Genomic DNA, 22,079 nt, shown 5'->3' with positions numbered 1-22,079 from the left:
CATAGAAGCCTCTCATGAAAGAGTCATTATGACCTCTATTCTGTCACATGCTCTGTGAACACAGTTACATTATGTAACCAATGCATCACAAAGAGACACCATACAGCGATGAAAAAAAAACCATCACATAAAATAATCTCCTTTAACAGACAGACGAACAGAAACAGCAAAGGTTCGTCTAACAACAAAGCGTGTCTCAATAAAAAAAAGGAGGTGCTGACTGTCAGCGCGCGCGACAGGCAGATATCCAGTCTCATATCAAAGATACTGAACAGTACTGTAATCCCAGACTTTGATCACGTGAGCACAAACTTGGCCAAATGGGAAGGCGAGTCTCTGTAGTACGCTTCCGACCGCCATTACATTACAATGCTCGGTGGGCTGGACAATCGTGCGCGAAAAACTGCTACAGCGGCGCTTCGCGCAAAGCAAACAGACACCGAGGGTGAGGATGACACACTCGGGTTACACGCACACTTATCTACTAATATAATAACAACACGCTCCGAGAGATAAACCACGGCGCAAAGGAGTCGCCGCTGAGGGAAACCGTGCACACGTCGGAGGATTTAATTCAATCATCATCACATCATTTTTCGAGCAAGGAGGGAGGATTCGCTTTTAAATGTCGCGGTGGTTTATAAAGAGATCTGCAGCGTGCAACATATTCTTCATGTCAATGATCGGCGCCAGACAAGGACTGTCACTTTTGCTTGAACTGTGCATTTAAAAAAAACAAAAGATTTTTTTTGTGTGTGTGTGTGTGCAAGATTGAGGCTGCTGTGGCCGCGAGAGGACGTTTCGTAATGATATAAAACTGAAAGGAAGGAAGGATTTTTTTCAAAGCTCGGGTCTACAGAAGCCTGCTTGTCGTTTTCCTGGCGGTGGAGTGTAAGAATAGTTTTTTTTCTTGTCTGAACGCTTTGACTCATGATTCGAGGTTACTGGGAGCCCGCTCGACTTCGTCCGCCCTGCCACGGAGGAGCACCGGGGGCTTTTTCTTTTTCTTTTCTCTTTTCCTCCGGCGACCACCTCGCCTGCGGTCCGTTTTAATTGAAGAGCAACAGAGGGATTCAAACATTCCAGCTCGCAGCGCCTGTTTGCGCGAGGCGGACTGGGTTACATTGTGAGAGGAACGGTTGTGGTAAGAAAGAAGGCTATAAATAGCTCATGCAATTCTCGAAAACTATCACAAGTGGTGCATCAGCTTGCGGAGCAAGACAGGAATCAGATATCCTGCATGAAACGTCTCGGCTTTTAAGTTCGCCGGATCGGATTGTGCACAGCTGCTGAACGTGTGATATTATTTTTAAAGAAGTTTTGACTCCTAATTTCGCATTTTTTCTTTGGGGTGGGGGAGTGCGGAGGAAAAGGAGTCGTTTCCTCATGGATTATGCTCATTTACTGCTGAAACTATCAGCGGAAAGACTGACATGGAAACAGGCTGATCTTCCTCGGTGCGTGGATTGAGATGGATACATTGCTGTGCTCCCCCGCCTTTGACAATGATCACGTTTGGAATCGCCTGACCTGGTTTGTAACAATGTTGTGATCCCCGCACACGCTTGGATTTACATTGCAACATTATATCCGCTGGGGGCTTTGGTGGATGCGTTCTGCACTTCTCTTTTTGAATACGCCCATTCCTCTGCCCGAACACCCCGAGTCTATTATCTGGACCTCTTGTGAGGTTATACGCCTGCTTGTTTTGGCGGACTCGCACGGAAACCGATTTGTCAGCCCTGCTCGGTGTTTATATACCGATGTTGGATTTCGACATGCCCAGCGCTGACGACCCCACCGGCGGACGATTATGACTACAACAGCGAATTGGGTGGCTAACGGGGCAAGCCTTGAGGACTGCCACTCCAACATCTTCTCTCTGGTACGGTACACCCATAAAGCATGCTTGTCACAGACACGCGAGCCAGTTGTGATTGACAAGTCGCAGGACCGCGGGAGGCACGCGTAAGTGTGCGTGTGCTGTGCAAAGGCGAACCAATAGCTGGTGTTGTTATGAGGTAATCATTAACACGGGTTAATGGTCCGAGGAAATGCACCACGTCTTACCTCTGAAGCCTGTTTAGAATGAGACGCCTCCGGTTAAAAACAATAACACTATTATCATGAGTCAAAAGATATCTCATAGCGCCTGAAATGCAATGTTGAAATGCTACCAAAACAAACGGACCACTTGTATTTGGCATGGGCTTAGCAGATAAACAATAGAGTTAACACTCATTTCTCTCCATCTATAGAGCACAGTGTGCTCTGGCCCTCATCCTCACTCCCCTTTTAAATAATCATTTCACTGTCAATTTAGCTGGAACTCTGTTGCATTGCCAAGCAACTTACTTGGAAAGAATAGGGGCTGGTACCTCTCTTCAATATGTCTAAAGCCAGAGCATTTAAAAAAAGAAGAAGAGGGTTTTCTGATCTTCAGTGAATGTGCTGATCTACACAATTATCTCACCAGGCTTTAATGGGAAGATTAGGGATCATTTTGTGTGAATGTGAACTGAGTAGCAACACAAAAGCAACATTTTCAGATCCAAACCGATGCAATAATAACGTCTCCCGGAGAAAAGGAAGGTTAATAAGATTTTGACAGACAGCAGCATGTATCAAGCACACAGCGGAAACAGCACTTTCACACCGTTTATCTGAAAAAAAAGGTGTTTTTTTAGACTCCACAGGCAACATAATTTTCGTGGTAGTCACTGGTTTTTGAGGGCGGAGGAGATTGAACAGTGTGTTTTCACAGTTTTCATCCTGCAATCAGCGAGTTAACTGTCCTACTACAACAGGCAGCCGAGTGGAAAGGCATGCGGTAGACAGGCACAGGCTGCTGAGAACCACAACAACATAGGGGTCCTGAGGGCTTTTTTAGGTGATCGTGCAGGTTGTCCACCAGCTCCAGCGGCCGACCCCTGTTGCACTACACAGGTTACACCAAAGCTACAGAAAAACACATGTCTCGTGGTATGGATTCAGATGTTTTGGTGCATAAGGGAAGAGAGAAACTTTGCAGTTATCACACCGCTTGCAGAAATCTCTTTCAAACAACTCACTGGCCCATCTTCCTTATCATGTGTTTTAGCAGCTTTTCTGACTGAAAGCAGTGAGCGATGGATTGTAAATATTACCTTGAGCTATTCAAAAGCATCTTCTCTGAACTTCTGTTCACTGGTGTTGGAAGTAAATGTAACGGCACTCCAGTGTCAGACGTCTTAAATTCCCCCCCAGTCTGACATGTTACAGTTGAAAAGGTCTCTGTCAACGTCTCAGTTCGAGGTTATTCCCTCGCGGAACAAGCTTTCATTCGCTCGCCGTGGCGTTGTTGGCCGTCGTGCTGGCCCCCGTGAACATCCCTTTCAAACTGAGGGAGAAAGAGACCATCCATCAGCTGGCTTGTTGAGAATATTTATGACTGGCTAGTGCCACAGCAGTTGCTCACTGGCGGGGCTCCTACAGGGAAGTCCAAGACGGAACAAAACACTAATGACATGCCGAGTGTCCTGGTTAGAGGATATGACTGAGACAAAGAGAGAGGGCAGACAGACAGAGGGATGCAGATTGCATCCTGATGTTGAAAATGAGACATTTGTGCATGAAGAGGTTAAGAAGTGGAGGCTAAAGTGCTGTTTCCATCACTGGAATCAGGTGTGAGTATTGATCCAGCGAAAGACGACTTTGAAAAATATGTGTTTTATATGAACAATTGCTCAGTTAGGATTTTCTGATTTTGATAATCTATTAATAATTGGAGCTTTTTAGTCAAGGAAAGATGCAAAACATTTCATGCTTTTCTCTGTAATCATTGAAAATGGAAAATCTTTTGCGGTTTTGTTTCAGCGATTTGAGGATGTCATCTTTGACATCTTTGACATTTTATATAAAAAAGGAATTAATAGGTAAAACAAAAAAAGATAACGCTAATATTCATCAGTTGCAAGCATAACTTGGACATTTAGAGTTCCACAAATGCCAAGAATACGACTTCTAATGTGAGGAACCTTTTCCTCCAGGTCAGGCTGTCTATCTTCTTACATAAAGGCCTCATGGCTAGCCGGTGACCGCTCTGGTCTGACAGCATGTTAAACAGCATTCCAACAAGCACTAACCTCGTCCCCCACACACATTTACCGGCTGTTATTTCAACCTGCATCAATAAAAAGTACCTTTTAGAAAGCATAAGTGCCCATACTGTGGGACTTTATGGCGGCACAGCAGATTACTGTCATGCGCTCTGTGAGACCGGTGTCACATACTTGAGATCGCTGCCATCACGCAACCCACAAAACAACTGTCTTGTGTTGCTGGTGATCATCCGTCTGTGACAGAAAGCAAACGGGACCCTTGTAAGTGGGAGAAAAGATCCTGGTGTGCTAAGTTGAAGTGGCGAACGGAGGAGGGAAGGGTGGAGGACGGGAGGAGAAACGGAAGAATGTTTTCAGGCAAAGGAGTGAGTGAGACTGCAGCCGAATCTGTTTTCATTTTAGGAAAGTATTATGACTGATGTGCATTTCCTGACTGCTAGCCTCAGCCTATTTGTGAGAGAAACGGTGAGAGTGAGACAGAGCGAGAGAGAAAATTAAAGACGGAGGAACGTAAGGAGAGAGAGAGAGAGAGAGAGAGAGAAAACAGTCATCTTTCTGTGGACTGGGCCAGTTCTTATGACGCCGACACCAGCCAGAGCCCCAGCCTGCATATGAAATGCAAGGAGACAGTCGAGAGCCTCACGACGCAGGAAGCCTCAGTGTGTGTGTGTGTGTGTGTCTGTGTGTGTGTAAACACTGTAAACCATCCAGACTCGGGAGACAAACTTCAAACACCCATCACATTATGCACACACAGACGAATACACACACACACACACACACACATAGATACATTCACCAACACGGAAAAAAATAAACACCCACATGCACCCACAAACATATGTATCACAAATGCAACACACATGCATACTAAATCTTCCACCCACACTTGCTTGTTTCATCTCCTTTATTTAGGATGCATACTATATCCCAAGGAGGCAGTCCTTGTACAAACATAGGTAGAATGCAGCACCCTTAATCAAAGGATATGCTCAGTCCCCTCAACGCTGGTAATTAAGTGTCCTCAAGTGGAGGTCTAATGTGATCAACTAAGAGGTGCTCATTAGCCAAACTGTATTCCAATAGAGATCTTGCATGTATAATAATGTCGCTACTGTCTGTTATGGAAATAGAGTGCTTAGAGATGAGGCAGGGAGAATAGCAATAACGGCAGTGTCTTGATTTATGGCAGGTGAGTGGCCGTGCCTTGTAAGAAGAGGCAGGTAATCAGGGAGGGTGCCTTTGTAATATAGGCTGTTTGCATATCCTCGTTATTAATGGTGGTGGGCATTGCAGGGATGCTTAGGGATGAGAAAGAGGCGGTGGTCGGATGAAGTGTGGGTCATCATTTGCTCGGCCATAGAATCAAATCAAGTTGGAGATTATACAGGGCTGGGTATTGTGTTGGTATGGATACCAAAACAATGTTATTTTTAACATGTTACTTTGATGAAATCACTACAAAAGAAGCCAAAGTTCTCAAATGAATTTTAAGAGAGACCCTGCCCGCTAAATCAATGGTAAGTTACATGTAATTATTGCTGATATATTGGCTATATTGCAGATATATCGATATCAGGGCAAATGTTGATGAGTACCAAGGCTCTGCAAAACAGAAATGTGACACACGGTAATTTAGAAACCTTGTTGCCATGACGTTTCTTTTTCCCAGTAGAGTTTATTCTTTAACTGTGAAATGTCAAAATACTATAATAGAACACTTTTAATAGACCACTTTGAAGTATTCTTATATGTTATTGTGTATTCGCCGCAAATATCATGATTAGATGTTTTTGTATCCACTATCTGTCAGGCTACTAAACATAAGCGGTTGTATTGGGATTTTTTTTTCAATACAAATGGTCTGCAATTAGCATCATTCATATTGAAAAGATAAGGCAGACGATATTCTATATTTTTGTTGTTGTCAAAAAATTGTCATAAAAAAACTAAAAACCTTTTTGGGGGGATTTTCTATTATTTAAATAATAATAAAGGCTAAGATGCCACAAAACAGTGACGTGACATACATATCTGTAATCTTCCTATATTTTATTTGGACTACAGGCTCTATGATATGAGGTAGATTGCTGCTAGCCAGCTAGCTTAGCTATGCTACACAGATCTGGCATTGGTTGTTTTGTAATGTTAGCAGCCGGATCAGCCCCGGATGGGTGGATGAATTGGCTGACATTATCCACTCAAGACACACTGTTGGCGCTGTAGGGCAACTGAAGAAAGTAGAGCACATAAGCGTCGGCATCAGCAGAAGTCAGGGAAGGTTTCACTTCTTAAGTTTCGTTACAATCTGTTCACACAATAAAAAGGTGAATGTATATTCTTACATGGAGTATTTTTAAAGAAGCAACCGTCTGTGCAGTTCATATTGAGATATCTAAGCACATGCTAGCGTCCTCTTACACAAGGAGAGGATCGATCCAGGTTTCCAAAGCATCACCCCCCTATCTTCTGCTGCGTGCCCTGTGGAGCGGCTCCATCTGGTTGCTTCTCACTCAGCGGTCCACCCCCTACGCCCAACCAGTGCTTTTGGCTCCGCTTGCTTGCAGTTTTGACAGCTCGCACTGGCTTCACCTTGAGACCATTTGTGGCGCCGCCCACTAATCTTCCCCTGTCGCTGCTGTGGGAATCTCTTGTCATCCAAACAGGACTCAACCCGGCAGTGGCCCACCTGTGTGAACATGGCATTCTGTATTTCAGACACAGACACACGGGCTCCTCAAATAGTTTGCTGCCATAACAGAATGATTTGCGAACAAGGATTGCTCACTTGTGTCTCTGTTTTTACTACACATCTCTTTTCTTATTCAGTTCTTCCAGAGTGTGTAGTCATGGGTCTTATCTGAGCAGTCGGTCTTGTCAGGGCTCCGCCGCAGAGGTGAAGAATGGTTCAAAGGCAGGACAGGGAGGGAGGGAACCACCGCTGGTCCCGGAGCTGGAAATGGGACGGGATGGGCAGGAGTATTTTGGAGCACGGTGGCTTGAGTGTAAAATATGTAAGCCCTGCAGTGCCAGCTGTGATCTATTCTTAGCGTCCGCTGGTGCTCCTGCATGTGTGCAGGGCGACAGAAGGCTGAGTGGGAAAGGAGGATTGGTAGGAATGGTCGGTAGCCGGTGCCACCAAGTGCTTGGGATTGCTGGAAAGTCAGCTATTTAGCTGGCATATGGACCGATAGGCTGCTAGAGACACAGATTCTAAACACATCCTTGTCACAGTGTTGCTGCTATTGTGTTTGTAAATGCTGAATCTCTGTGGTGGAAGAAGTAGATCCTTAAAACAAGTAAAAGTAACAACACCACCATGGTACAGATTCTTCCTCACAAGTTAAAGTCCTCCACCCAAATAACGTGAATAAGTATTATCACCAAAATGTACTTTGATATAAAAAAATAAAAGCACTCATTATTCAGAATTGTCCCTTCATATAATGATACCTGTGCATTAACTTGTGAGCTGCAGTCCATTGCTGTAGCAGGTCAAGGTAAAGGGTGATGACCATTTATATGTTTGGTGCTGCAAAGAAAAGCCATCTTAATAGCAAACATTTATTATCTAATGAGAGTCATTTAAAGCAGTTTCCTGTAGAACCGGTTTCAAGAATTTCCGAGAAGTCAGAATAAGAGAGATCGCTGCTCTTTCAATAAAAAAACAAATTACACTTGACTCAGGAGAATGATTGAACTCATTAAACCAGATTATCTGGACTGTATTACTACTACTACTATATTAGTAGCAATATGTTCCTATTAAGGTATTAAAGCAGCATAAAAAATTTAATAAATATTGTGTAGTACATCAGAATTGTTCTTAAATACTTTAGTAAATATGTTTCACCACTGCTGAATATAGTTGTTCTGCAGCGAGACACATTTCATCCCCTAATTGCTGGTCTTTCCTCCCAATGGATTAACAGCACCTTTCTTCAAACTGTTACATTTCGGATGCTGCTGCAGCGACGCTGCCTCCGATATGACCTTGATGCCTGTTGTCTGATTGCTAAATAAATTCCAGAAACGGATAAAGCTTGTGTTCGCTGCTGCTGCTGCTGCTGCTGCTGCTCCTCTCTGTGCCATCACATGGTCTGTATGCAATCTCTTCACCTGACTGCAGACACCTTGACAAAGAGAATTTCTTTAAAGGTAGATACTGACCTGCTTGTAGCTAGGCAAATATTTTCTGCAAGCCAGACAGCTTTGCCAATAACATGGTTGGCTGGGATTCAATTGCAGTTAAAGCACACTTTGGTTAAAGGGGGTCTTTTTAGAGCTGCAAAAAACAAGGGAGAGAGAAAACATTAATGTTGGCTGCTGTGCTGTTGCAAATTCTAATTATCATGTGTTCATGTTCCATTGAGAGATTATCTGCGACCAATCAGACCGGTACTTGATGAGAACAAACACATTATGTGTAGACTGTTGATTCACAGCCGTTTGTGGCGCATTGATTCGCCCTGTCCTGCCAAACGGCTCTCTCTCTCATCTTGAATTAGGCAGACACCCATGATTTTTCAGATGCTAATTTGTACAGCTCAATTTCAGCCCTGGCTCGCCTCGTAGAATAAATGGACTTTGCAGTATAGAAGTGAGACACAACGGGTTTGATGGAGAGTATTTAGCAGGCATGACTGAGTGAGCATGGAGCCGCATGGCTAAGTGTTTTAGGCAAGGGTGGTGGTGGTGGCAGAGATATGAACATGCCATGGTAGCATTGCATCTGTTGTAAAGAGTGAATAGACAGCAGAGGAGGACTTTGACTTGCATTACATAATGTATGTGCTGAACACGTTAGCAGAAGGGGCAGTGGACTTTTAGTGTTAAAGCTGTGATTGGCTTCCCCTCCCACATAGTAAGCAAACGGATTACAGACAGCAGCTAGGTGAGTTGCAGGTTGGAACCTGTTCAGGTGTGACCTATGCTGAAGGTAATGGCTTGCTGACGTCCACACACACACACACACACACACACACACACACACACACACACAGGCAGACACTGCTTTCCAGTTTGTCTCCTTTTATATATTGTTTATCTGGTGTGTAATGACACCAGGAGAAGTCATGCTGATGTATGCAGGGCTGTCATTTGATCTGAAACGGCATCCCTGTGGAAAAAATCAATGCACGAAATTACAAGCCAAATTAGATATTTTTTCATACCGCTTCTGCTCCATTTGCCCAATTTCAGAAACAATCAAACCATTAACTACTTGTAGGCATTTCAGAAGCCCCCATGCTAATTGTGCAATTACTGCATTGAGTTCTCTCATTCTCTCACTAAACAAACTGAAGAAACTGTACGGCAATGGTCATATCTTTGCTTCTGGTAATCCCAGGACTTTGCTGACGCATGTATGACGTGCTCGACGATATTTTCAGCCAAATTTGGGCTTATAAATTCCAGCTGTCGGGGAACAAACGGAGGTGTAGTTGTGCTCAGGAGAGGCAACATCCTGAGTAGTTAAGTGATTTTTAGAGTAAAGTAAACCACAGAAGTGCTTGAAATATTATATTTCCACTGTAACCCTGGAGACAAAAATCTCTAAAATTGAATACCTTGCTGAATTCCTATAGATGTTGTATGTTGCCTAGCAACTGTTTTTACTTTTTTTTCTCTCGGTCTTGTGTTTTTCCTTCTTCGTGATTCTCAGTTTTTCCGTCTTTGTGTCTTTCACTCATTTCTAGCTCCCCGTGGCTTGTCACGGTTGATTAAGTTACACCAGAGACACGAGTAAAGCAGAGGCTGGTTTATTTATCTGCATGTTAATAATTTAGGCTAAGCAGGGCCACTGCTTTAGCCCGTCCCAAAACGCTTTAAAAAGCAGCCTGACGCTGCAGCTTTGTGTTGTTTTATTTGGCTGGGGATCTTGTCAGCGCTTTCGGATGCTGCAGTGCACTGTACACAATGTCTCGCTGTCCTTTATTGGTCTTCCGTCGCTGTCGCCTCCCGCCTCTCTTTGTGTCAGGTGAGAAGTCATGGCTTTGACAGAGGCTTTCTGCAGCGTGATTGGCAGGTCTATCCGTCACTCAGCCCTGGGGACTCGCGCTGCTCTAATTAGGTCACTTGGCTTCGCTCACCTCCCAGGGCTGGATGCTATACGGCAGAAGAACACAGATCAAATGACGGTCCCTTGTTTTGTAGGGACTTGAAAAGGTGGCGCGCAGAAGGCAGAGGAAAAGCATCTGTTTAGTGCCTGCAGCCCCAGAGGCCTTCTTTCCTACACCTGTTTGGTGCTTCGCTTTGCTCTCGCTCCCAGACAAGTGCAGTAATGTGCATCGCTCTTCATTTGTGGTGGAAAATGCCAGAGGGGAGCACGACTCCTTGTGGGTTAATTTGATTTCAGCGGGTTAATTGATGAAGGGGGAGTCGTTGCCTGTTCTGATTTCTGCCACTGGCTCTTCTAACTGGTGACTTCTCGCTGCTGACTTAGCAGCACAGCCACCTTCATTGTCTTTGTTCAGAGGTGCTTTGCCCACTTTGATTTTTCATTAAACCTGCCAGATCTGATGCGTTCAAGAAAAGTTGTTAAAATCCTTAATATTTCAGTCCTGGTTGGAGGAGTCTAGTGGGAACAACAGGTGTGGTTTAGTACTACAGAAAGCTCTTTGAGCAGCTACTTCATCAGGAATACAACAGAGGAGCAATCTGTGGTATCTGTTTACAGTGCAGCCAAACAAACTCCTTTTGCTCAGTCAATATCTTGTCTTTTCCATCACGCTGTAAGCATTTTCTACACAACAGAAAAAAAGAAATTACAGCACGAACCCATTTCATTTCCTGTGACTGCTTCACAATATAAGCTTTAACTGCCACTAACAATAAAAAAACACTTTTAAGGCAAATGCAGAATGCTAATACATTGTTTACAAATGCAGACCATAAATAGTATCAAAGACTGATATTTGATTTTATGAATATTTTAAAGATTGTCACTATAAACAAAAGTGTTTCTGCTGAAACTTCAAATAAGTTGTATTCGGTCTCTCACAGTCTCTCTGTGTCTGTTGAACATAAATCAATTACAGCCTGTTCTTTGACGTTGAAATAAAGAGAGATAGTGTTGCATGTGTCTGATAAAGACGTCGAGTCTTATCGAAAGACTCTCTCAGCTCTCACAAAAACTCACCCCAAATATTGGCAGCTTGTCAAGCGTCTAAACTGATTTGACGTTGATGAGAAAGCTATGCCACTCTGACAGAATAAGTGTTTCACTTGTGACGGAGTGGGTAAAACTGCTGATACAAGCTGTCTCTCAATTGCCTAAAGTGCCTCCTTTGTCAGACTATCATACAGCGAGGCTCTTACACCGGTGTGAGATTCCTAAAGAAGCGGAATCTCTCTTAGATGACGCTCTCATACGCTCTCTGTCAAGCTTTGATGTAGCACTAGACTCCACTTAGATGAAAATGTTCACATCAGCTGCAGTTCTGAAAGGAAATTGTCCTTAATAAAGCTCAAATATCTGCATAAACCAGATTAAATACAGTTTTTTCTTCACGTCTTCTGTAAACATTATTTGTGATTTCTCTTTTAGTGAGCTTAACGTATTTATGGAAGTATTATCAAAAAGTAATTTGTCGTGAAAGTGAAAGGAAGCGCTCTACAAGCACAGAGTCATGTTTAGATGTGCTGTCATTACACGCCTGTCTCTGTCACGGGCAGCTGCTGAGCCTTGTCTGTGTGGAAAAAGTCCAACACAAACATACATTCAGCTGCATGGTGGGAAGTTTACGAGGTCCGTTCAAAAGGTCCCACAAGTTTTTTTTTTTTTGTTGAGAAAGAACAGGAGGAGAGAAAATATCTTCAGTCTGCAGGAGCATTCATACAAAGTGCATGTCAAGTGTGTTTTCCTCTCGTTTCCTCGTTGCTATCTAAGTAGCGTCGGTTTCCTCATGCATTTTAAAGCTCCTGGGCTTTAAACAATATGCGGCGTACAGTCTTTTAGACCTGCAGTATGACTAACCTTTTTGATTCTCTTTTCGGTTGAAGTCACATGGTTTATCCAGTGCAACGTATGCCAGAGATTAAAGCTTCCGACTTCCATATTTCCTCTTGATTACAAGCACATGTCTGGTGCACTGAGGTTGACCTCTGGTTGGGATACAGATTATGTTTTTTTTCCACGCTGGGGCTAAGTTCACCTTATATACAGGAAATTATTTTGAACTCTCTGGTTTTAAGCTTAGGTTGCCATTTGAAATCAATGTTCAAAGAATACAAAAGCTTGTAAAGTAATAGAGAATCCGCTCTACTGCCAGAAACTGAGGAAAAAAAGGGGTTTTAATAGAATACTACAAATGGAGCACACATGTCTACCTCCTCTGTGCTAACACAGAAATATCCAGGAAACATTAGGTCAGCTGTTTATATTTTCTCTGTTTACTGGACATAAAGAGAGGAATAACACAAAGTAAAGAGGGAGAGCGTGAGATACTCCTGGGTGTATTCAATAGGCATCCGTGACAGTGAGAGAGTGCTGAGAGATGAGAGGGAGAGTGGAGACGAGAAAGATAATAGAGGTGAGAGTGAGGTCAAAGCTTTGGTCCGTCTTAGCAAAAGGGAGGAAAAGCTCTTGTTTTCGGTCCTGCACTCAATCAGAAATTGAACCAGCTAACCAACAGTACAAGGGGGCTCAGAGAAGTGCCGGCTTTATTGACAGTGAAACAAAATCCAGCTTCTTTTTCCTTGACCTCTTCCCCTTTTTACCCCCGTGGTAGTTTTTAAAAGAGACGGAGACCTCTGCCTATAGAATAATCGCTGTTTTGCTCTTTCACGCTTTGAAGGATTGTAAGGAATTTGCCACTTTGGGTACACATTTGCTCTCCTTTTTGTCTGCTTGTTCAACATACATATAGTCACTGTCCCACCAAACGCACCACCGCTCGTGACACAAAAATATATTTTTTTAGTTGCCTAACCCTCTCCACTATGCTATTACAATATTGCTGCATTTCCTACCTAAAACACCACTTATAAGCCCAGTGCTTGGTATAATTTATCGTCCGATTGGCAGACACGTGCACACTAAATGTATTACATCTAAATAATCTAAGCGGCACTTCAGCAACATTCACCCACACTGTGTCTTTCATGAATAATATTGAAAGAACTAAAAACAAATATGAAAGGTTCTTTTTATTTGCGGGACAGGAACTGTCACCAAAGTTGCAGAGATGATAACGACATGCGTGACAGATTTTTTTCTTTGCTTTCTCTCGTGTGTTACAAGTAATAATTTATTCATACAAATGTAAGATTTAGCTGTTTTTTAACACTGGTATTACTGCGACGCCACAGTCTCCATACATGTGGTGGCATGTAGGCAGATTTTAGCTGTCATCAATGACAAATAACTGGACATCAGTGATCTGTCTGCCTCCTGATGCATGTCAGTGTCTTTGAGCACTTCTGGTCTGCGCATCATCACAGCTGCTGTGTGTGTGTGTGTGTGTGTGTGTGTGTGTGTTAGTGTTTGTGTGCAGGCATGTGTTTGGATCTGCATGGGAGCATGTGACTGTAGCCCTGCTCCTCTTCCTGCAACTGTGCCACAGCTAATCCTCCCCAGGAGTTCAGCAGGGTGTTAGGTTAGTGGTTTACACATGGCCAACAAATACAAAGCACCTGTGTTTGAAAGACACAGTGCGGCCTGTGGCCATTTAGCACAATACGTCGCCTGGAAATACGACTTGTTATTGGAGGAATAATACACCTGTACTGTAGGCCATATTTCTGCACTAGAAAGTGAACAGGTTTTTGCCTTCAAGCCATCCTCCACTCAAAAATGTGTTTTGGTTATTGTAACTGCATATGAATGTTTGACCTTCACTGTGAAGAATTATGTATGTGCAGTGTGACGCTAGAAGGCTAGTATCAGTTTCTCTGTGCTCACCTTACATCTCTGACATTACAGTTACTTTGATATTGATTTGGTATGTAACATACGTGTGATGCAGCAGTGCACGCACACAAACACTCACGCACACACAAACACACACACTATGAATTGAATTTTCACTGAAGAAGCAGGAGACATAATAGTCAAGCAGTTAAACACTTTCAAACAAAAATATTTCCGTACGGTATTCATAGATTCTGGATATTTCAATGAGGGAGAAAGAGGAAAAGTAGTGAATGAATTTTGCTGGCGGCATGGCTACAAACAGGAAGGTAATGTCTGCAGGTTGGTTGATCAGTCTTTGGTCCAAGACTGAAATAACTTTGATTGCTGTAAAATTGTGTACCGAGATTTATGGTCCCCAGAAGATGCACCTTATTGACTTTGTTGATGACCTGACTTTTACTCTTCCACATTGGTGGCATTATTGCACGGATGATCTCTTAATCATCATCTGGTCAAAATTTCAATTTGTCCAAAAATCCTGATGTTTATGACCAGCAAAATCAATGACATTCCCATCAGCCTTAGCTGTACTCTGTGCTAAGTTAGTGTTAATTGGCTAACGTGTTACACTCGGATGGTAAGCGTTGTAAACATTACACCTGCTACGCAGCAGCATTGTCATTCATGTTAGCATTTAGCTGAAAGCATCAATGTGCCCGAGTGCAGCCTCCCAGAGCTGATGAAACCAAGCAGTGTATTTTTATGTTAAAAACATGTCTAGAGGGGATCTTTAACAACCAATTCAGCAGAGAGCATGTGTTGCCCTATAAAACCAACAACTGGTACGCCTTTATTGTGAATATATTTTTTTGACATTTCACTTCTCCTCGCCGCCTTCGTCTCCGCTCCTGATTCAGTAGCAGCAGACAGCTGTGTCAAACAGCGGAGGAACTTTTGACATTGACTGGGAGTGACGAGGCAGCGCAAGCAGATGTCTTCCTCTTTTTGCTTTGGGAGAAACAGCATCCTTGACCTTGTCATGGCTAATTTTAGGGCTTGGCTTATCACAGCGCCAATGTTTATATCTCCCATTACACACACTGTCATTACAGGAGGGGGGACATGCTTGTAACTATGGGTCCATTCTGCAGTCAGGAGGGTGTTCCTGGGGGTCATGTGCATACCTCGGTGTATACACTCACTTATAAGATGCTGTGGTGTGTGTTTTCAGTACATGCACAGGCTTCCTCAAAAGCATGGTTTTGGCTGGATTCTTGACTCGGACATGACCCTGCGACCCTTGCGTACAAACACTGAAAACACACACAAGCATAGTAAGTCTCTCTCTCTCTCTCTCTCCCTCTCTCTCTACGAGCATCAAAGCTGTGGAGCCTCCTTTTCTTCACCCACTCAAAGACACTGCAGGCTTTAATTATCTTTGAGCTGCTCCTTTTTACCTGTTCCCGTGTTAAAAAATGGGTCAGTATCGTCTCTCTCTCTCAGCCGGTCTTGGGTGTCTTGGCGCCCGAGCCAGTATGCCAAACATGATCCTCACAGCTGGGTGAACACAGGAGAGGAGGAGATTCCCCCCCCCCTGCCTGCCAAATCTCTGTCCTGTTCAACAATGCCTTTTGTGCTCTCCACTCATTCATGCAGAAATACAAACACAAGGACACAAACAAACATGAAAAAGAGTTTCCAAAGCACACATGAGCATCACAAGGGGCACTGACGGGTGTGTAGGTGTATACGTGTGTGTGTGTTTGCTTGTTTGCATATGTATGCTCATTTACAAAATGTAAAATCATGGAAGTAGAAGTTTGGCTCATCACTAAATGTGTCACGGCAGAGCGCCTACATGCCCAAGTCTGCAATAGTCAACATAAACGCCTATCATCCCATGAGAGTAAATGGAGAAGATGTCAGTTGTTGGGCCGGGCTCCAGTCATTGACCCCAACATGTTCTCCTCTCCTCACGTCTCACTCTCTGTAACGCCCCTTCTATTACTATATTACAACGCTCTCCCTCCTGTAGCAGTTCATTCCCTGCATTTCACTCAAGGCCACCTTTTTTATGTCTCGCCGGTACTCTCCACCTCTTCTCTCCTCACACTTTATCGTATCTTTACAGCATCAGCAGCAGTGAGTGAAGGTTTCAGTTAAATAACAACACAACAGGGAGATGTTAAATATGTTGAAACATTTACACAGGGATCATAGCCGTGTAAACAGGGAGCCCGGGAAAATAAAACATAATTGGACCGAGTCAGTGCAGCTATTGATTGAATCAGTATTGTCTGCTGCTCTCTTTCATGTGAGAGAAATCTATGTTTGCTGAAGTGCAGTACTTCAAGGTTAACACGGCACTAATAAGGCTGCTTTCACTTTATGGATTTATGCGTAGCGGTTGTTTTTCTTTTCTTTTCCATCTACTGGATGTGAAGTGAAACACGCTTCTTGAAGTTCTTGATTAACAATAATTCATTACAATTATATATGACATTTATGGTCGCAGCTAAAGATTATTTTCAGTATGAAAATATATACTGATTCTTTTCTTGGTTGATCAATCAATTGTTTGGTTTTTAAAATGTCACGAAAGTACAGTACAAAAGATAAAAAAGATATTAAATGTACAATTCTATAAAACAGATAAAAGCAGTACATTGGAGAGGCATAAATGAGAGAAATAGATTGTCAAAATGATTGCTTATTATCAATGAATCAACTAATTATTTCAACATTTATATTACACGTAACCATGATTGGAGTAAAGACAGTGAAAAGACTTTATTAGTTTATGCTGTATTATATTTTTAAGGTTGTTAAATGGACCGTTTACCGCTTTAATCATGTCTCTCTCTCTCTCTCCTCTTCCTCCGGCCACAGGCGGAGTTGACGGGCATTAAATGGCGTTGCTACAGCTTCCGTGGCAGCGGGGAGTACGGGCCGGTGATCTCGGCCCCGGCCCAGGACGACCCGGTTCTGCGCAGCTTCATGCGCTGCGTGCAGGCCAACCTGCTGTGTGTATGGCGACGCAAAATCAAGCCCGACGCCAAGGAGCTGTGGATCTTCTGGTGGGGCGAAGAGCCCAACCTCTCCGACGTCATTCATCATGAGCTGGAAGGTGAGAAAGAGAATGAAAGAGCTTTTCTATCCGTCTCAGTTATTTCTCCTCCCGTCCGTCTTCTCTTCAGCTTCTGTTTATCACCTGAAAGTTTAGGTTAGAGGCTTGTACAGACTGTTTGATTTTATGGTTGCTTTTTACTATGTTGCGTTGGATTATATCGACTGAGTGATTACGCGGAATACAGTCGCCCTGCAGTTTTAGCAGAGTGACTGAAGTAGTGAAATATGTGTTGTGTGAAGATGTACAACATGAGTTTGAGTTGCGTGAGTCAGTGGCAAATATATTTAGTGTTTTATAGTATAACAAAGCGCCTGCATGTTATACAGGAGCTGTGGTGTCTAACATGGAGCAGTGCTCAGTATTATGTAGATTCAAGCTGTTTAGTCTGCTGCAGATTCAAGCTGCATGCAGTTTGTTTAAGATGTGTAGGGCGCATTGATCTAGTCCTATATTTGAGCCTCATATAGCACATATCTAAATTGTGTTTGCTTTGCAACTCAAGTGTTTATACGCTGCTTCAGGACTATCACTATGATGAAGCACACAGCAATAGGAGGAGATTTTCAGCACCAGTATTTACAGTGTGTGTGTGTGTGTGAATGTGTTAGTGAAAATTACACTGAGATATCTCACTTGAGAGAGTGCTACTGTCAGCACTGTTGTCCCTATTTATAGAAACATTTTCATTATCTCACTGCGCACGTGTGTAGAAGTCCAACATATCGACTACGCCTCTGGAAGACAGGGAGAGGAGGAAACGGAAGAGGGAATATATTGGATTTGGTTTAGCAGAACAACAGTCAGGAGGGGGGGAAAAAAGCAGGAATATTGGATGGAGAGGTTGAAGCAATACTGAGAATTTCAGTCCTTACCTCTTAAAGCTGACTTGATGTGAAAAGGCCTCACAGGCACTGCAGCAGATATTTGACAGATGTTCGTACTGCTGTTGGGGAGAGCCCGTTACTCAGACTGCATCAGGATGTCTAATAGAGAAAGATACGATGTACATTTCAATTGAGATTTCTCTGCATCAATAACAGACGCTAGTCTAACTTAATTCTTTGCTTCACCCAAAAACCGCCAAACATCCAAACTATGTCTCTCATCATGTAAAAGCCAACGTCATCCGACTCCTTTTTGATCATTTGATTCTGTCAATGCTCACTGATCTTAAAAGAACCACAGGATGATAGCGATCACAAAACACACACAGAGTCAGTGTGATGAGCACAGAGTGGCAGGAATTGGGCATCCAGAGCCAAAAAATGTATCACAAGAAGCCACATAACAAGTATGTGGCAGTATGAGATTTCAGCATTACCTCACCAATTCGTAAACTGTCACAGCTGGCAGCCTAAACTGTCAAATATAACTCCCTTTGAGTAGCACACTGAGATCTAATAAAGTTAGTAATACTCTCTGCTTATCTCATTATATTTTACAGCTCTTGATAATTTAGGGTTGAAGATGTGTCGGTCTGAAGGATTTGTTTCTATATCTTTGCAGGTCGTGGAGATGTACTCTGCTAATTTAAACATTATGTTTTACTCTCGGTCAAGTCAAATTCTTTTGGGGGAATATTATTTATAACGAGAAACAAATCAATTTGAATGCTCTGACCTTTGTACATTTTGTCTTTGTCACCTCTGCGGGTGTATTTTCATAATTTGCTGATTACTTTATCGATGAATCGATTCATGAAATATCAGAAAATTGTGAAAAAAATCTCCTCCACTATCTCCTTGAGTTTAAGTTGATGTCATCGGATGTCTTATTTTGCCAGATCAACGTTTTAAAACCCCAAATAAATTCTCTATTGAGACGCTTGTTTGATATTTTTGGTTTGAAAAATGGCCGAATGTTTTGAGAATCTCAAATTATGACTAATGGACATTCCAGTGTTTGAATTCAAAGGCTATTACCAGTAATTTAACATCACTCTGGGCTGCTATGGAGAGCCTATGTTGGTGAGGAGGGACTCTTCAGGAGGATTACTATCAAATACACACATGCACCCATGCTGCATACAATTATGATAATAAGACTTCTTTACTTCTAATGTAAAACACAGGTCTCCCTGTACAGTCCCTATTAAGCAGTGAAAATAGCATTTGGGGTGCGAGAAGAAGTTGATAATTGTTCATTAAAGCTGGATTTCCTCCGAATTAGAATCAGTTGTAACACAGGGACTATCTGTGTTTTAACGAGTCTTAAGGAGCCACACACCTGAAGTTCTATTCGCTGTGGGAATGTTCTATGTGTTAGATTTCTCTCCCTCATGTCGCCTTGACTTCTTGCTCTTTTGTCTCTCTCCCCGTGTCAGTCTGTTCCTCCTGTGATTTTTCCCTTTGGTCGTTGCATGAAAAAAATATATTGACATGAGCTAAGTAACCTTAGATGCTGTGTGTGAAAGCAGACATGCCATATGAGAGCTCCAATCTTCAGTTTGAATGCAGCGTTGGCATAATGTGAAAAATTGTTTTTACATCACAAAATATTTTTCTACTATTTTGACAAAAGGTTCAGTTCAAGTGGTGTCATGGTATTCAGATTCACTCGGCTCCGGCTCAGTCCTGACTGTCGTCTGTGGGGACTGTCGTGTACTTCTCCTCTACTGGTGTACATTTTTGAGGTGCTTGTTAAATATTATAGACTTATAGGAAGAACATTTTATGCAACTTTTACTTCGACCTACAGAGAGAAATATGGTACTTTTTTTACTCCACTATAGTTATTTGACAACCATAGTTACTTTTCAGATCAAGATTTTACTTAATGATGCATGGTACTCTTTTAAAATACAATAAGCTATTAAAGATTAAACTAGTGGTTCTTTGACCAAAATGCAGTGTCTTACGGCTCCTTGTCACATTTTAGATGTCTGTGATTTGTTATCACCTCTACATTTCTCAAATGGTTTAATTCAAATAATGGTTTGAATTTAAAGACTTTCGCTTAAACATAATTGTGTTTTTTTACACTGTTGTATTGACACTTTTACAGGGTCTGAGTACTTCTTCCGCCACTGGTTGCTCTTCAGTTTTGCCTAAAAAGTGTTCTGAGTTTACATTGGGCTGTCACATTCTCATCCAAAATGCTTGTTAAATACAGTAGTCGACTCACCGTAATGTAAAATATTCCCTTTCTCCTCCTCTTTAAAACAAAAAGCACTCACAGTCACTGTCTTCCCCAATATTGTTCCCATTAAATATATAGAATCTAACAATCAGAATCAGGTGATTTTCACTGTTGTGTGTTGATCAAATCAAAAGCAGAAGCCAGTTGTAACAAAGGAATAACTATTATTGCTAAATATACGTCATATTCATATAAGAGATTGTCGTGTTTATATTCTTACTCATCCAATCAGAAATGCTGATTTAAACACATCTGCCTGAGCAGCTGAAGCTGTCAGCTTGTCAGGCACATTTAGTGTGAATGATCAGCAGGATAACCATGTTTTGAATCAAATAGAAAATATTAAAGTGGTGTAAATTAGCATGTTTTAAATTAGCTGGCTGAGTCTTGTCTGCCAACCGAGCAGTGAATGGGGGGAATTGTCAGAGGTGTATTTGCCATGTAATTGTAAAGGCGAGGATGTTGCCTAACATCCCGACACAACAATCACAAAAAGACAGCCATACAATTTTACAGTCAGCTGAAAAAACAAGCCGCTTAAATTGCTATTTATCATAATCACAACACACATTAAAAGTGTCAAAATTGTTGAACTAAAGAAATACACCAACTCAGGAAAGTCCCCTCCTGCCGCTTATGTTTTTTTTTAGTAATTCAATGTAGAAAAACACAACCTCATTATATTTAAAGTGCATTCATTAGTCTTCAGTATGACCTCCAGCAGCTATTAGACAGATATGAATAATATAAACAGTGTTGTGACCTGTACAACTGAGAGGAGTCTCACATTCATGAACAGGCTGCACTCCAACAGGTGGGATTAGGGGTAAATTCAGTTCATGTGGGAGAGAGAGGGTGTGCAGAGAGATATTATTGAAATCAGCTCCAATTAGGTCCCTCAGTCGGGATTAAATGAAAAATGCCCTTTAAGCACTTTTGGTCAAATTACTGGTCATATTGTGCACCTATTAAACATAAAATGCAAATTTACAAAAATACATTTCTTCGTGTTTTTATATCAGAATCCTGTCATCTTTTCTTCCTGTAAAATATGACGCTTGCTTACGTTAATTAGCACCGACCGATTTCAGCCTATAATATCATGACACGCATCAATCAATCGACCTGCAACCTTTCGCGACAAGGGAGTTGTGTGTGGAGCCACAGTACTCCGCAGCTCCATATCAAGCTACATTCGAAACCCGCCCCACTTTTTTAGCCGTCCAATCAAATGCATCGCTGAACTATTCTGTTTCAATGGCTTGGCAGCTGCTGGCCATTACTAAAAGCTCATCCTTAGAGAGACAAAGCCTTGATCTGGAAGTCCTGCGAACTACCCGCTTTTCATTGGCACCAAGTGGGCCATTTGATCTTTGGCTGACTCCACTGAGTTCATTTTGATTTCATCACAAACACTGCTGCGAATAGAGGAAATAACCACAATAAAATCGAATGATTATGGTGGCTGTCGTGATGGAGAAGCCATGAATCCTACAGTGTGGCAGCCGTGTAGAACTGTTCTAGTCTAAATAAATCATGCCATTGAGCCAGCAGTATGAGCAGCTATGATCTAGTGTTACCTCGCTGGTCCTCTCTCACTGTACTCAAGCACTCTCTGATATTGTATTTGGTTCCGTGATAAGTGGTTCAGTCACTGTGGCTTGCTGTCTTGAAATCAGACGGCAGTGTGTGTGGGTTAAGTACAGTTTGAGAGGAAACAGGATTAATGTGTTGAATCGGCTGAGTCGTCAGCACAGCCAGACACAAAGTAACATATTTTGGACATGAGACATAAATATAAATGCATGCACACACACACACACACACACACACACACACACACACACACACACAC

At 42.4% G+C, this 22,079-nt stretch overlaps 1 protein-coding gene across 2 annotated transcripts in view; it reads left to right on the top strand.

The window, feature by feature from the left end:
• The first annotated feature begins 343 nt into the window (after positions 1–343).
• Positions 344–22,079, top strand: part of LOC116390320 (mediator of RNA polymerase II transcription subunit 13-like) — a 69,113-nt gene continuing 47,377 nt past the window's right edge. For both annotated transcript variants that reach the window (XM_031859841.1, XM_031859840.1), the window contains exons 1-2: positions 344–1,885; positions 16,846–17,083. In XM_031859841.1, the coding sequence (XP_031715701.1) occupies positions 1,814–1,885; positions 16,846–17,083 (310 nt within the window). In that variant the 5' untranslated portion in view covers positions 344–1,813. The remainder of the gene's footprint in view (positions 1,886–16,845; positions 17,084–22,079) is intronic.

This window comes from Anarrhichthys ocellatus, unplaced genomic scaffold (genome assembly GCF_004355925.1).
Source record: "Anarrhichthys ocellatus isolate YVR2014 unplaced genomic scaffold, GSC_Weel_1.0 scaffold23, whole genome shotgun sequence".
NCBI lineage: Eukaryota > Metazoa > Chordata > Actinopteri > Perciformes > Anarhichadidae > Anarrhichthys > Anarrhichthys ocellatus.
The sequence above is the reverse complement of the archived record's forward strand: the minus strand, read 5'-3'. Positions and strand labels throughout refer to the sequence as shown.